The sequence below is a fragment of the Diospyros lotus genome, chromosome 14, assembly GCF_014633365.1.
Source record: "Diospyros lotus cultivar Yz01 chromosome 14, ASM1463336v1, whole genome shotgun sequence".
In the NCBI taxonomy this organism is placed as follows: domain Eukaryota; kingdom Viridiplantae; phylum Streptophyta; class Magnoliopsida; order Ericales; family Ebenaceae; genus Diospyros; species Diospyros lotus.
Window position 1 is genome coordinate 22,230,082 of NC_068351.1, and position 16,638 is coordinate 22,246,719.

Here is a 16,638-nt window from a genome sequence, read left to right on the forward strand (position 1 = left end):
CCTGTTGTCTGCGACGAACTGGTCGATAGCTTCATCTAACCGGTCAACAGATTCATAATACCGGTCGACAGGTTGTGATGCAGAAGCGGTCGACAGCAAACAACTGAGAGCATATCAAGCAACCGGTCGACAGCGTGATTAGAATTGATCGACAGGTCCATATAGCCGGTCAACAGGTAGAAACAAACGGTCGACAGAAATACATTAGAATTGCTTGAGGATACAATTCATAGAATGTATACATTACAACTTATTTACATTTTCTTCTATTTATATTTTACCTTCCACTTACTTTAATACATAAATGTAAATAAGAAAGTACCCCCATTTGGATTCAATAAAAATATCTAAAAAATCAAAATACATAACAATAAGAAAGTAGAATTTTGGTTTTAGTACAAATTCAGGATTTAACAATTTTACCACTCCCAAAATACATACCTTCTATTTGCTGAAAAATTCATTAACAATCATTTTAACAACAATGAATATTAACTATCAAAATACCGGGAGATAGTTTTTCAAAATGAAAATATTTTCTTATATGTCTCCTTATAATGCACTAACCTTCCAGACTTAGAAAAATATTGAAACCTTATCAAAAGGAGTTTCGAAACTTGATGCATGAAAAGCTTATTTTGAAATATGAGATTAACATAAATGATTTTTCATACTTAATATTGGTTTTCATCAAACACATTTATGTTCTAGTTAGTCTTTTGTCTTAGAACAATTTTAGCTCTATGTTGACCAATGACTTCAAACCTAATTTGAAAATTATTTTAGGAAATTCTTTTAAGACTAAATACTTGACTTTGCAAATCTCCAACTAATATAAAAAATCATAAATAATTTTGGTCTTCATTTTAGCAAAGCACTTGAAATTGATTTTTGTTGAAAACCATAAACTTGACTCATGACTTGGAGATAAAACAAAGTATTTTTTTTCATCATCAAAATTAAACACAAATGTAAAACATCAGGTAGTACCAAGAGAATCGTCCGACCTTGTTGCTAACCTAACAATTCGGTTGAATCTGATAAAGAGATAGAAGAGGCATATAAGTCTATGAGTAAATGAGTATAACCAGCTTATAATAGGGTAATTCAAGATGCGATGTAACATTATTAGGATCTAAGGAAGGATATATGAAATTTGGATAAAAGTTCTTTGAAGTTATGAGTATAAGTCAACTTTCAAGAATGAAATTTTTGTAAGATTGCCGCATAATTTAAATAAGTTCAGAATATCAAAAATTTGGTTTGATAGTAAAATAAGTCACCGAATCAACGATAGGGAGTGCCTCGAAACTTAGATGTCTAAAGAAAATGGTATGACATTGAGGAGCGTCTTGAGACAAGATTTATGACGCTAAAAGAAATTAAAATGAGGACAGTTTTTGGTACAGTGAAAATATAGTCTGAAAAATTCAATGGTTATAAGGGGCTTTCAGAAAGTCAACGGAACCCTGTATGACTCTGTTTTTATGTAAGAATCAACCTTAAAGTCGTTTCGGGATGAAACAAAGGTCATGTGAGAACACTGAGGCGAAATTGACCTTATTGAGCAACCTTGAGTTATTAATTTTGGAATTTCGATATTTTAATCCAAATGAAATTGATATTTGAGGATGTAATTGCAATGTGCAAAGATTGAAGTGAGATTGAGAATCTAATTTATGGATTTATATGTATTCTTGTAATTTTAATTACATAATAAATTATATATATGTGTAAATATATATATGTGCATGTACATACATATATGTGCGCAAACCGTGGGCTGCAAATTGGAAGAAGCGGAGGAACTTGGCATCCAAGCTACAAACGAATACCATATAATAATATATTATGCAATATATAATACATATATATGGGTGTCATAATCAAATTGAAAAGGGAAGCATAAGCAATTGGAGAAGCTGGTGGTGGGAGAAGGCAGAGAGGGAATTGAGGGAGAGGAAGGACACAGTCAGCAGCTTTAGGAAGGAGGAAAATTGGAGAATTTGGAAGAAAAATCAGGTTTTATCAAGATTTCAAGTGGTCAGTATGCATTATACTCACGGTGTGCGAGCAGAAAATGTAAAGAGCAAGGTGTTACAATAGGGAAAAAAATAGGAAAAGTTTCTGAAAAATTCTAGAAAATTGTAGAAATTAATTTGGGGCTAGAGGAGCATACTTGAAGCTCGGAAATTGTTTGGGCACGCGTTTTGAGGTCATGACACACATGCTGAGAAAACCTAAAAGGCTAAGTCAAGGGTATGTTGAGGTTCCAAATTGAGTACAATAGAAATCTGACACAAGAATCAAGATATTCTTGGATACGTTTGAGGTGAGTGTTCCTACTTAAAGAATTATTTTCCAAAGTAATACGAAAATGCTTTATTTGTCATATTGTATGTTGAGATGCATAATAGATTTAGAAATGCATTCATATGATGTGTTGTGATGCATATGTACATTCATAATATTTCTTTGGTATGTATCGCATATGGAATGATGATATCGTTAATCTATCATGGATGTTGTAAGTGCATCCCTCCCTTGGAAGTAGGGTCGCATAAATGATAATTAGCATTATGATATCGCTAATCTATCATGGATATTGTAAGCACATTCTGCCCTTGGAAGTAGGGTCACAAAATAATAATTAGCACGAAAGGAATGATGATGCATTTTGCATTTTGCATATCATGCATGAAAATTTATTAAATAGAACCTTACTTAGATGATTCATCATTTAACTTAGGTATGCCCCTAGAACATTCAAACGTTCTAGTTGGGGCTTGCAGCAAAGGCAAGGAAGTGGTTGAGATGTGATGGTAGGAGATGACATGTCTAATGAGTTTGGCAAGTTGTCCCTATAATTTGCTTCTTCAAGAATATTCGATTATATTTTAGTCATGTTGGGAAACTTATATTTTGTTTGATGAATAGTCTTGTAAAATAAAAGAGTGTTATGTAATACAAATTATGTTTAAGAAACGATCATGTAATACCATTATAATTCTATGTTATTTTGAGGTTCAATTATTAGCTTTTACATTTGATGTTTATGATGATTTTTATTTGAGATAGATGAATGATAATTGAAAATTTTGAGAGTTTTGTGTTATGTTGGAATAGTCGAGCCCGAAATTTCCTTAGTTATAACATGCTTGAAAAAGCGAGGTGTTACAGAAGTGCTGGGGAAACATCTTTACACAACTGTCCCTCACGGCAATTGGAAAGGGCATGACTTTTTGCTTGATTCCCACATACGTCGCCAAATTGTTGCTGTCAAAAAATCAACAATTAAATTAATTTGTCTTGAGATCAGCCAAAGCATATTCATTCACCAAGCTAGAGGGTCTCTGAGATGTCGCGAGTGAGGTAAATCAAGTCAGGACTGGGTCCAATCTAGAAGGCCAATGCTTCAAGAGCCCAAATAAGGTCCCTAGGGCCTTCGAAATAGCTAGAACAAATGAGTCTTCAAAGCCTTGGAGGATGGGGGCCCTGATAGGTCTTTGGGAAGATTGTAATACCAGGGAATAAATTGAGGATAAAAATGATAAGGGGCATAAATGGAATTTTGAAAAAATAAGACTATAGGGTACACTAACACAGCTTTGGAAGATCGAATTAGTCAGAGGGAGTACCCCAGACCCTAGATAGCCAAGGAAAATGGTATAGTATCGATAAGTGATTTAAATTATGATTTTTAGCGATAAAAGAAATGAGGTCGGCAACAATTTTCGGTATAGCAAAAATACAGCTGTCAATTAGGTCGTATTACCGAATTATTATAGACGATGTCCGAAAAATCAACGGAGTGTGTCTAGGACTAATATTTGATGTATAGAACAACTCTTAAGTGGTTTCAGGTTGAATCGAGTGAATTTGAGGTCAAAACGATCAATCGGGCCTAAGTGTAATTTTATGAATTTGTCTGAGGGAGGTCAAAACGGTAATTTTTTTGAAGTTTCAAGGGAGAAATGAGAAGTACTAATCTTGAGGGTCTTAGTGATGGTGCTAGAAAGATCAGGGGCTTGAGGATAAGGGCCAAATTGCAAAAGGAAGTTCAAGGGGGGCCAAACTGCAATTTTCAAAAATTTCTTAGAGATGGCAGATTTGGCCGCGATTTGTGGTCGAAAAATCGGGAGATTTGGACAGCAAATCTCGTCAGGGCATGGCCTAGGGTAGTCTAGGAGGCGCGTGAGAGGAGTTTTGGCTTGAAATCGGCCACATGGGGGTGGGTTTTGGCCTATAAATAGCCAAGGGTTTCGGCCGAATTGAAGCATCAAATTACTCGATTTTGAGGGCGAATCAAGGGAAACCAATAAGGGGCTTTTGGTCCTTGAGGCACGAGGAGCATTTTTGGAGAATTTCATGAGTTTTCAAGCTGGTTTGAGGGAGTTTCGAAGGTGGCCAGAAAATGGAGGCGGACCGCCGCGCCGCACATGTAAACGCCCGATCGGGGGCCTTCCCGGTGTCCTTTCAGCCTGAAACCAGTGGGGTTGGGATCAACTCTTCGTGGGCTTTCAGGGGGTACTAGTTTCGGGGGCATCGGAGCAACCGCCGGCGACCAGCTCGCCGAAGAAGACAATGCACGTGCAGTGCACGCGTTGTCCTCACTCGCAGAAACGTGCCTAGGCGCGTGGGGGCGCGTGCCACATAGGTAATTTTTGATTTTTTTTCCAAAATTCTTGGAAAATTATTTTATGAATTATTATGTAAAAATATTTGAGAAAATGGTTGTGTAGATATTTATTTTGGATTATTAGAGAAGAAAATGGGAGAAAAATAGGAAAAATGTGAGAAAATTAAGAAAAATTATAATTGTTGGATAAATGTGATGATTAGGGTGCCTTAAGGGTTGAGGCGAAGTGACTTGTGTGAAGTTCGAAGAGGGCACGCAAATTGAGGGAAGCACGCAAATCGAGGTGTATCGCGCTTGTCAAGAAGAATTTAAAATTTTGCCAAAGGTGAGTGGTTCTACCTGAAAGACTTATAGTAGCATGTGAATGGTTTACTGTGAGTGTTCATCCCTATGGCTTGGTTTATTGTGATGGTTTGTCCAAATGGTTATTTTCATATGCATTAAATTTCATACGATAAATTGCATACATCGAAATGTTGATTTTAAGTTATGCATGTTATGATTTTTCGGCATTGGCATGTCGTGTTGTCCATGTGGGACGTGGGTTGTTAACCTATGACGTAGCTCTCGAGTGTCAGCACTCAGAATGCGTGCCAAGAGTTAATGCTATGTGACCCACTTGGGACGGGGCTGAGACGGACTTCACCCTACGGTACTCAAGTGGTGGGGTTGCGAGTGGACACCACCCCGGTTGTTGGCTCAAGTGGCGGGGCTGAGAGTGGACACCACCCTAGGTTCCTTTGAGCAATAGCATTAAGGCCGAGGTGTCGTTGATTCCGGGGATAGTGCTGATGTGACACTCTTGAGGCTAGGGTTGCGTTGGGTTTTAGAATGCTTTGAGTAGGAGCGTAAAGCCTAACAATGACAATGGGGTGATTCCCGATTTCATATGTTGAGGTTGTCCTTCTTAAGCAGGATTGGTTTGTCAATGGGTCGGTGTGGTCGTGTCGCCTTTAGAGAGATTGCATTTTTTTCCGGTTAGGGATAAGTGCTATGTGGGATTCTCTTAGGCTGGGGCGTGTCGGGATTTATCGGTTTTATATATGATTTTGCATATCTGCATGAAAATATTTTTGAACTCTCACTTAGATGATTTAGCATCTAATTTGGACCATGTCCCTAGAATATTCAAACGTTCAAAGTGGAAGCAGTGGCGCCAAGGGAAAGAATGTCATCGAGATGTAGCTGCTATGTTTAGTTTCCGTAGGTTTGTCTATGATTACGATGTTCAGAGGTTATGTAATATTTTCATGTGAAACATCGATTTGGTTATTATAAAGGAATTATCGGTTATATATCATTAAGGTTTCGATCTTGCTTCCACTGATGTGATTGATAATGCCTGTCTTAGTCTATTAATTATTAAATTTTGATATGCTAAGAAGGTACAATTGGGATTGTCGGGAAACGATTATGATAAGAGCATGTATATCGAGAGACTTATGTTGTATATAATATTGAAAAAAAAAAAATATTCCCAAAATCTCGAGTTAACGCTCATTCTGGGAAAACGGGGCGTTACAAAGATGATCCTTCGAGGTCTTTGGGGAGTAGGGCTTTGCCTTAGCCTACGAGCACAAAGGACTTCAAAAAGGTACGCGAGAGACTTCCCCATACTGGCCTTCCTATGCCTAAGTCAAACAATAGTTTGGAAAAATGAGAAATGCACTACTATATAAGTGTTCGATGTATGTGTTTTGGTGTCACGAAAAGGATTTTCCTTATGAGTTTGTAGAGAGAGTGAGCTTAGAGTTCAAATGGTTCCCAAAAGAATCTGTTTTCCTTGGAGGTGACTCATATTTATAAACAAATATGAGTCAGGAGACTCTTTTAGGGAAAGGCTTCTAGAGAGGCTGGAGGGCCTAGAGACGTTTTCAGGGCAAAACCTCGATGGCTACCTCCAGGTGGACTCGAAGAAGGCTTCGGGCCACCAGGTGATTTGGGTTTGAGAGACCCGAAGGGTATCCCTTAACTTATGCAAAAATGAAGAGGTCGGATCGTTCCCTGGCCGAGGGACCCTTTGGGGGCCCAGAAGGCTATCATCCTGGAGATTCTTCAGGGAAGAACTTTAGTAGGAAGATGCTTAGAACTTAAGAAAATTTTAGGGCACCCCACAACAAGTCTTAACCAATAAACCTTTCTGGGACAACTCACAAGTCACTCGTTTTCCCTAAAGACACATGAGAGACTTTCGCAAACTGCCCAAACCTAAAGTTTATCACCAAGCCTTGCCAGACTCAGTCAAAGATCCTCTCGAGATGCCCCTTGAAAAAGTATGGTCATGCGTCACCTGTCAATCTCCCCCCCCCCCCCCCCTTATAAATAAGAGGGTCACCTCCTCATTTAAGGTATGCTCACTTTGGTATTCAAACTCACTCTTTTTCTCTTCGACACTTAATACTCTCAAAGACTGATTTAGACATCAAAAAGTCTATGCAAAGACTCTCACTCACACCCCTAATTGATTTCTTTCTTAGCAAGTCACTCATCAAGAAAAGGATCACCCTTCATTTCAAGACTCATCTATCATTTCCAAACTCTCTCATCACCTTAAAAGTCACTCATATTATAAATTTATTATTGTAATTAGTCAATAACAATAATCAACTACATTATTAGTATACTTAGTATAATAAAAAAAAATAAAACTTAAATAAACTTAATATAATTCACTCTATAAATATATTGACATATATTTACAAAACTTTATTTAATATACCATCAATATCCTTTCACAAGAAAAAAAAAAAAAGTTATCCAACGAACTCTAACTGATAAACCGAAAACAACCTCTATGTGCATACACTCCCCCCAACCCCCCTCCCCACACCTACATATAGCTATGTATCGTATCCCAAACAGAACATTGGCATCTCGTTTCTCTGACACAGTATTTCTGTAAAGGATTTTACTACTTTGCCTGACTGCCTTATCGGTCGGCTTACCGAAACAAATTTATTGCGATATTTTGACAATCAAAATATCGCGATAAATTGCAATTGGGCGACTACACGATGAAAAGGAAGCACCAAATTTTGCACACAACCCAGAGTCTAAAATCAAAGCCTCCATTGCTTTCTCTCAAGGTTACCTTTCTTCCTCCTCTCCGACAGCCACAACTCACCACCTCTAGCCACCTTCCACCACCACCGGCCCACCTTTCTTCCTCCTCGTCGACAGCCACAACCCGCCACCACCAGCCCACCTTTCTTCCTCCTCACTGACAGCCACAACCCGCCACCATCGGCCTCCTCTGGCCACCAGGACAAGATCCATATCTCGAAAAAAGGTGGAAGGAATCTCTTGTCGTCGGGGACAATCTCATACCTAGGTAAGCTTGCTTCCTTTTTTCCCACTATAATCCTCCATTTTATGTTCTTTTTATTGTACGCTTCATTAGAATAATACAGAGAATCCAATGAAGGAACGAGTCTGATTTAATCTATTGATAATGTTTTGCTCGATCTCTGGCATGGGCATCGGAGAACAGCTAGGGCTAGGGTTTCAATGAGCAGGGACAAAGGATTGCTAGAGTCCAATTCGCGGGATCAGATGTGGACGACTAGTGGAGATAGGAAATTTGGTAGTGATAATGGGGTGAGGAACTGGTTGATTAGACTAAAACAGACCATCCTCTATGTTGGTTGTACTTCCTGATTCAGTAGTTGCCTTCGTTGATATAGGTATGTTTAACATTGTTCTCTTAGAAGTTTCTTCCTCGTTTTTGACAATTTTTTTAATGGCAGATGGATGATGAAGCCATTGAATGCCAACCCAAGCAGGAGCGTTTAAGGACCAGATGGACAACACCACTTGATAAGATAATTTGCAGACTTGGTGGTGGGGCAGATTCAACCGGGGCATAGGCCAAACAATGTTTTTGACAAGAAAACATGGAACCACATACGTGATGAATTCAACTTAACTTCAACAACAACCAATTGAGGAAGCACTTGTATGTCTTACGGACGCGATACTATAATGTGAAGTCTTCTTTTGATCAAAATGATTTTGTCATGGATGAGACCGCGAACTTGGTTAATGTAAGGTGGGGTGAGGAGTCGAAATGGCTAGTAATGTGCTAAGCTGCTTGATGAATTTTTAAGAGATATTATCCTAGGTATAATTATAAGTACATATCTTAATTATTTGTTCTTGCTCACCTCTTTTGGGTATGCATGAAATGTTGATCACTTGCAGCATGAGCTGTGAATTTTTTGAGTCCATGTTATTTAGATGGAATACTCTTGACTCATTTACTAACAATTAAATATAACAACTGAGGTGGGATTGCACTGCTGTTTGTTGAGCGAGCTTACTCCATTTAACTTTTAATTAAATTTTAATAATTAACAAAAATAATATTTTAAATAATGTATAACTTATAATCTCTAATTATTTTTAAAATATTTTTTTAAACTTCTAGTATACTAAAAGTCGACTCATGCAAAGTTTTAGTCAACTTGGCAAAGAACATATTATGCAGAATCGATCTAATCGAAAACTAATTTTTAGACAATCGGCTCTTGCCTGAGAAATCAAAAGTCAACTCCCATTCAAATGAAAGTTGACTCTTTCTTAGAAAAAGTCGACACAGTGGAGCAATGGTTACAACGGTTGGTCTTGTAAGCTGCCTCAAGGAAATGGTGTTGTCCATTTGAATCGTGAGTGGATAAAAAATTGATTGAACTGAAATAGAACAGCTTTTTTTAATTTTTGTGAAGTTAAAATAGAAAACTTTTTCATCTATGCAACATAACAGGCTGGAGATTACAAATAACAAGCTGCAATTGCTGTACGGACATCGTGTAACATTGAAGAATGGGAATTCTGACATATTACATACACGCACAATGAAAGTTTCATGGCATACAAGTGACCATGATTGGAATTGATGCAGGAATTCTGTATACAGTTCTAATGTCATCCGTTGAAATACAAATACATTGCATCAATTCACAACACAACTACAACTAAAATTGCTCCTAACTATAACTTTTCTTTCCCCATTCCGAGCACAGTTCCATTACTCTTTCGAATGTTAAGGGATATCGCTATGTCGTCTTCATCACTTATTTGTGCACACATTTTTAGTAGTCGAGTCAAATCTTTAGTATCGACCTTATTGTCTAATTTATCCTAGTCATATCTACTGAATTTTCCTTCATCCCACTTAAAAAATCCACAACTCTTGTCACAAGAGAAGAACAACCTCCCCCAGTCTGATGACATCTTCTTTACCTCCAGTCTTCTTACATCGCTGTCCATAATCTGGGCAATGCCGTTTTTTCGGGCAATCATCCAACCAATGCCCTGACTATCTACAATTGTGATGTAATTCATAGTTTTTATTCATCGTTATAGTTCCTATTGTTTAAAAGGATAAACGGTATTAATTTGAACGCAAATAATATTAACAAAAAGTAATCAAACTTCATAACATCCGGCAAGTAAAGTAGGTAAGAATAAACAAATTTATACATATATATATATAGAGAGAGAGAGAGAGAGAGGAGTCTTGGGCTCGTCCAAATATTCTTGCACCAGAAGATTCCCCAAGTCTCTGTAATAATTAAATATTCAATCCAAAGCTGATTTCAAAATATAATAAGAACGTTATTATAGGATGTCAACAAACCCTATTTTACAAACAGCAACAATTAAAATTAGGAAACAAACTAATCAAGAAATGGAATAGGATTCCAATCTGCTACTTTCTAAATTTGTACCTTCAGTAGAACTTAAAATTAATTCATGTTGCAAGAAAAGCAAGAATTGAATAGATGTGCATCATTAAAATGATATGATTGACCCTGGAGGTAGGAATTAAAGACTGCCCATCCTTGGCAAAAGAAAATATCATAAGGAGAAAACTATCATAATAAGTAAAATATTACCAATAAGACAAATGAAGTATGGAATTAGAAGCAGTGAAAATGCTGAAAGAAGACTAGGCATTAAGTATATGAGTCTAGAAGTAGCAAAAAAGTTCAAAGAAGATTAGGTCTAATTCTTCATATTGCATTGTTAACCATTAACTTTATCTGAAAGAATGAACTGTTAAACAGAGGGATAACTCTATCTTCCCCCTTGTGTGACAAAAAGCAAACACATGGCAACTATTTAAATATTATGTAGCCAATGAGATATTAACCAGGAACATTGTTTACTTTGATACCGAGTACCTTTATCTTTTATACTATTATTTTTACTGTCAATAGTTCTGAAATCAGAGGTTTGAATTTGGATTTAATAAACAATGTATATAGGAACATGAATCTTAGAAACATCTACGATACGACCATGCTTTGACATAATCTTCTCAGGTTCTAGGTTCATCATCTACGGTATGATAGCAAATAAATCTGTTGATTTAGCTATTCTGAGGGACAATTGCAATTATAAGCAGCAGATCATCAAACCAATTTTATACTATGTGTACCTAAAATACTAAAAGCAATAGTCCATGCATATTTCCCTGTTTACCATGCAATGTCTCTACATGTTACCTGACCCAGTTATTTGATTATGTTCATATCCCACCTTCAACCCACAGTAGATATATGCATATTATCACCTGTAAATAGAGGGCATCCTCAGTGCACAAAGCTTCCCGCTTTGCAAGAATTGGGAAGGGGTCACCCTCGTATCCAAACTTACTTTTGTTTTGCAAAGAGGTTATTTCCACAACCCGCCACCACTCGGTGATTTTCAAGTCACAAAGTAGCAACCTCATCATTGCTACGAAAACTCACCCTACTTATACACCTATGGTAATAAAATAGTCAGTTTAGATGTAAACTTCAAAAAGTGTTCTTGCACAATATAAAATATAATGTGATAAACTAGTAGGTTATTCTACACAACTATAAGGTTATGCAGTAGATTAGAACTCGGATCAGAGATTCAAAGACCGAACAAAATCCCGCTCAATTGCGGATCAGCGGAACTCAAATCTAAGTAAATGTTTGGCTACTAGAGGAGATACTTACAGCAACTCGTTGGATCCAAAATGTTTGCCCGCGAGGAACGGCGGTGCTCTTCTTCTGCGGAGAGAGAGAGAGAGAGAGAGGCGGTGGCGTTTAAGTGGGCGGCACGCGGAACGACGACTGAAAATCGGCAACTGAATGGGGGGTTTTGGTGCCCTAACCCTTGCTTTCTCTCTCCACGAATGGGGAAGGAAAGTTGGGCGACTGGTCACGACGAACGGCGACTGAAAATCGACGACTCCAGTTGCAAGAACGCCGCCACCCCCCTCGCAATGACCTCCAGAGTATGAAGCTGTGTTTGAAAATCGGCGAGCTTGGCAATGTCGTCGACTAGGCCATTGGGTTCCTGGTTAATTTTGCAATATTGTTGAGGGGTGAGGGGTATTTTTGTCAGAGCATTATTGTTTCGGTAAGCCTGTCGGTAAGGCAGTCGGGCAAAATAGCAAAATCCAAACTGCCGCGCAAGAAGAAGGAGGTCACGAAGCCGAAGCACAAGAAGAAGACAAAGATTTAGACGAAATAGAACTTCCAGATGGGGTGATATTTGATCCAACGGACCAAGATTTGGCCAGACAGTATCTTATAAACACTGGGCAACCCTCTTCCCGTTTATCCTGCGATACCTGCCATTCATGCCGCACAGTTCTATAGTATGCCCCCTATAGATCTTGGTACGTACCTAGAAGCTTCTTCCATATTTCATCTTTCTTTCTTTAATTTCATCTGATCTTTTATATATTTATATATGTTTTACGCAGTGGCAGACCAGGCTCCGACGGGTGAGAGACAATGGTTCTTCTTTGTTAACGGCGGAGAAACAACACGAACCCGAGCAGTCGGAGATTGCAGCGCGGCCGGCTCTTGGAGATCATTCGGAGACGAATTCCAAATCCGTGATTCATCCAATGGAGAAGAAGCTATGGGTCTCAAGATTCTATTCACTTACCATTCTGGGATACCCCAGGGAAGACCAAGGAGATCTAGTTGGAAAATGGACGAGTATAGAGTGCCCCATAACAATGGTCAATGGGTTCTCGAGAGAATTAGAAGTGAGCGAGATTACAGTAGATGCAGAAGCCGCAAAAGACGAAAATTATCTTAGGTAGGAGGAGTAATACTAAGTAGCAGTAGTGATTCTGATTCATTTTTTCATGTTAATTCCTCTCTCTTTTCTTTCTTTCTGTTCTATTCTAGTTTAATTACTATATGTATCTCCAGAATGTATATGCGTGTGGAGAAGAGAGAAATAAAGATGGCTGGCAGCATTATATACAACAAAACAGTGGTAGAAACATTCCAGGATAGCGGCAAAATTATGGCAACATCGCAGCAACTAGCATTATCTTAGTAGCTGATTGGCAATCATTTAACGTCTCTGAACAGCAGTGGAATGAATCCAGGACCACCAGTCATGAAGCCAACAACACGCAACAACAACGAATGCAACAGTCCCTTTGGTTGACTGCTGAACAATCTTCCAAACTCCTAGCTTTCCTTACCTCAAATCCTACTCAAAATCCCTTGGGTCAAGTCTGTAGGCATCCTCGTTGCGAGCGACCTCGATATTGAGAAAACATTTAAAAGGACCCAGATCTTTAATTTGAAAGACTGAATCAGGCGACGTTTTACTCGTTGGATGGTAACAGAATCATTTCCAGTAAAGACTACATCGGCCACATAGAACTAACAAGGCTGTAAAATGACTTCCTTGCAAGTAGGTGAACAAGGAATTATCTGTTTCTAACTGTTGGAATCCAAGTTATTGTATAGATTTGGAGAACTTCTGAAACCAATTTCAGGATGTTTGTTTGAGGCCATAGAGAGAATTTTTGTAGCTTACATACCCGGTTTGCACCTTCCTAATGGACCTCCTCGTGGAAATCCCCATGCAAGAACGCGTTGTTGATTTCTAACTCATGTAATTCCCAATGGCGTATTGCAGCAATGCAAGGTGGTAATCTTGGTACAAGAGCAAAAGTGTCGTGGTAATCAATGTCTTCCACCTGCATAAAACCTTTGGCAACCAACCGCAATTTCAAGCACTCAACAATACCATTACAGTTATATTTAATCTTATATATATATCCACTTAGAATCAATAACATGCTTGCCAGGTGTCAATTCCTCTAAGGTCCATGTTTGATTTTGTTCCAATGCTTGAATTTCTTGTTGCATTGCATGTCTCCAACGGGGATCTTTGACTACTTGGTGAAAATCTTGGGTTCATCTAAAAAAGATGTGAAAGCTGAAAAAGCTAGATGGGGATCACTAAAATGAGTATAAGATCAACTGTGAGTAAAGGGATATGCTTTACCAGAGTTCGCTAACAGTTGGGAATCATGAGATGGTGCCAATTGGAGGATAGTAATTTGTACTAAAATTCAGAAGTTTCGTGGAGACATGTCTTGTTCGTTGTGGTCATGGTGATGGGGTTAAAACGGGTTCTACACAGGGGCGGATTTAGGGGGGGGGCAGGCACGGGCTGCAGTCCCCCCCAAGATTCAGCCCTCCCCCAGATTTGCAAGGGAGGAGGGCTGAAATGGGTTATGGATCTGGGCGCCAGCCCTCCCCCAGATCTACTCCTAGATCCGCCCCTGGTTCTACAGATGACTATGAGTTTGGAGTGGTGAATTCAAGCTAGATGGTAGCTGAAGACTAAAGTTGGAGGTCATAGATGTGATGAGTTTCATCTTAGTTTTTTACGAATTGATCTGATTGGTGAATCTGCAATTAGATCTCAATTCATTGGAATTCTATGGACTTCGGTAACTATGAGGTAGGGTGTCAAAAATTGGAGGGTTGTGTTGTACCAGGTGGAGCTATACGTGACTCACAAGGATTTTGTGGGAAGGTATTGGGCTGTTTTGGAAGAGGAAAGCATGCTCATAAACGATGATGTCTCTCGAAACAAAAAGTTTTCTATTTTAGAAATCACAGACCTTGTGTCCCTTCTTCCCATGTGGGTAACCAAAAAAAAATGCGTCGATAAGCCCTAGGGGAAAATTTATCTCTTGGTCTTTCATGGCTATGAACATAACATAATGACCCAAAACCCTCAATCTAATAACTTGGATTCCAATAGTTAGCAACAGATAATTCCTTGTTCACCTACTTGCAAGATACTCATTTTACAGCCTTGTTAGTCTATGTGAACGATGTAGTCTTTACTGGAAATGATTCTGTTACCATCCAACGAGTAAAACGTCGCCTGATTCAGTATTTCAAATTAAAGATCTGGGTCCTTTTAAATGTCTACTCAGTACCTAGCTCGCTCGCAACAAGGCTACCCACTTGACCCAATGGATTTTGAGTAGGATTTGAGGCAAGGAAAGGTAGGGGTTTGGAACGTTGTTCAGCAGTCAACCCAAGGGACTGTTGCATTCGTTGTTGTTGCGTGTTGTTGGCTTCATGACTGGTGGTCCTGGATTCATTCCAGTGCTGTTCAGAAACGTTAAATGATTGGCAATCAGCGACTACCATAATGCTAGTTGCTGTCATGTTGACATAATTTTGCCGCTATCCTGGAATGTTTCTACCACTGTTTTGGTGTATATAATGTTGCCAGCCATCTTTATCTCTCTCTTCTCCACGAACATATACATTCTGGAGGTACAGGTGGTAACTAAACTAGAATAGAACAGAAAGAAAGAAATGAGAGAGGAATTAACATGGAAAAATGAATCAGAATCACTACTACTACTAATTAGTATTACTCCTCCTACCTAAGATAATTTTCGTCTTTTGCGGCTTCTGCATCTACTGTAATCTCGCTCACTTCTAATTCTCTCGAGAACCCATTGACCATTGTTGTGGGGTAGTGTATACTCGTCCATTTTCCAACTAGTTCTCCTTGGTCTTCCCTGGGGTATCCCAGAATAGTAAGTGAAAAGAATCTTGAGGCCCATAGCTTCTTCTCCATTGGATGAATCACAAATTAGGAAATCGTCTCCAAATGATCTCCAAGAGCCTGCCGCGCCACCATTTCCGACGGCTCGGGTTTGTGTCGTTACCCCGCCGTTAACAAAGAAGAACCACTGTCTCTCACCCGCCGGAGCCTGGTTTGCCACTGCGGAAAACATAAATAAATATATAAAAGATCAGATGAAATTAAAGAAAGAAAGATGAAATATGGAAGAAGCTTCTAGGTACGTACCAAGATCGATAGGGGGCATGCTATAGAACTGTGCGGCATGAATGGCTGGTATCACAGGATAAACGGGAAGAGGATTGCCCAGGTTCATGTTTATAAGATACTGACTGGCCAAATCCTGGTCAGTTGGATCAAATATAACCCCATCTGGAAGATCTATTTCGTCTAAATCTTCGTCTTCTTCTTGTTCTTCGGCTTCGTGGCCTTCTTCTTCTTCTTCTTCTTCTTCTTCTTCTTGCGCAGCCGTTTCTTGTTCGTCTTCTTGTTGTACTGCGCCTTCTTCTTCTTGACGGGGTGTTTCCTTATCCAAACAGAAATGGATGAATCGAATGTGAAGCGTCAACCAGTTCCAAGAGCGCATCAAAGTGAATAGCTACGTATGAATGAATGATTCGACGAATTAATGATCGCTCGATCGTCCTACTGTTTGACGGAAACACGGTATCAGAGAAACGAGATGTCAATGTTCTGTTTGGGATAGGATACATAGCTACATATATATGTATATATATACGGGGCGTAGGGGGGTAGGGGGCAGGGGTATGTTTATACACATAGAGTCTGCATTCGGTTTATCAGTTGGAGTTCGTTGGATATTTACGTAGTGAATTATATTAGGTTTCTTCAAGTTTTATTTACTTTTTTATTATAATAAGTATACTAATAATGTAGTTGATTATATTAAAATAAAACTTATTCATAGATTGTATTGATAATAACAAAAAAACTCAAATATATTAATTATTTATCTATATATATATATATTATAACAAAACAGCAGTCAAATTTTTTTTCGCCCATTTCTAATTACTACTTTGATATTTTATTATGTTTTTTTAATTTTTTTTACTTACCCGAAA

General features: G+C 38.6%; 1 protein-coding gene across 1 annotated transcript; it reads right to left on the bottom strand.

Moving 5' to 3' along the window:
- Nucleotides 1-13,487: 13,487 nt before the first annotated feature.
- LOC127790943 (NAC domain-containing protein 35-like) lies at nucleotides 13,488-16,139 on the bottom strand. The gene is made up of 3 exons (XM_052320677.1): nucleotides 15,782-16,139; nucleotides 15,404-15,694; nucleotides 13,488-13,642 (listed from the first exon to the last, which is right to left on the bottom strand). Exons 1-3 carry the CDS (start codon nucleotides 16,137-16,139, stop codon nucleotides 13,488-13,490), a joined length of 804 nt encoding a protein of 267 aa, XP_052176637.1.
- Between the last annotated feature and the right edge of the window lie 499 nt (nucleotides 16,140-16,638).

What these genes read in the sequence shown, in the direction of transcription:
- LOC127790943 (XM_052320677.1), bottom strand. Translation starts at nt 16,139, where the DNA reads ATGCGCTCTTGGAACTGGTTGACGCTTCACATTCGATTCATCCATTTC. An exon ending in CATGCCCCCTATCGATCTTG is followed by an intron (nt 15,695 to 15,781) that starts GTACGTACCTAG and finishes TGTTTTCCGCAG; the next exon opens with TGGCAAACCAGGCTCCGGCG. An exon ending in GGTTCTCGAGAGAATTAGAA is followed by an intron (nt 13,643 to 15,403) that starts GTGAGCGAGATT and finishes TGGTTGCCAAAG; the next exon opens with GTTTTATGCAGGTGGAAGAC.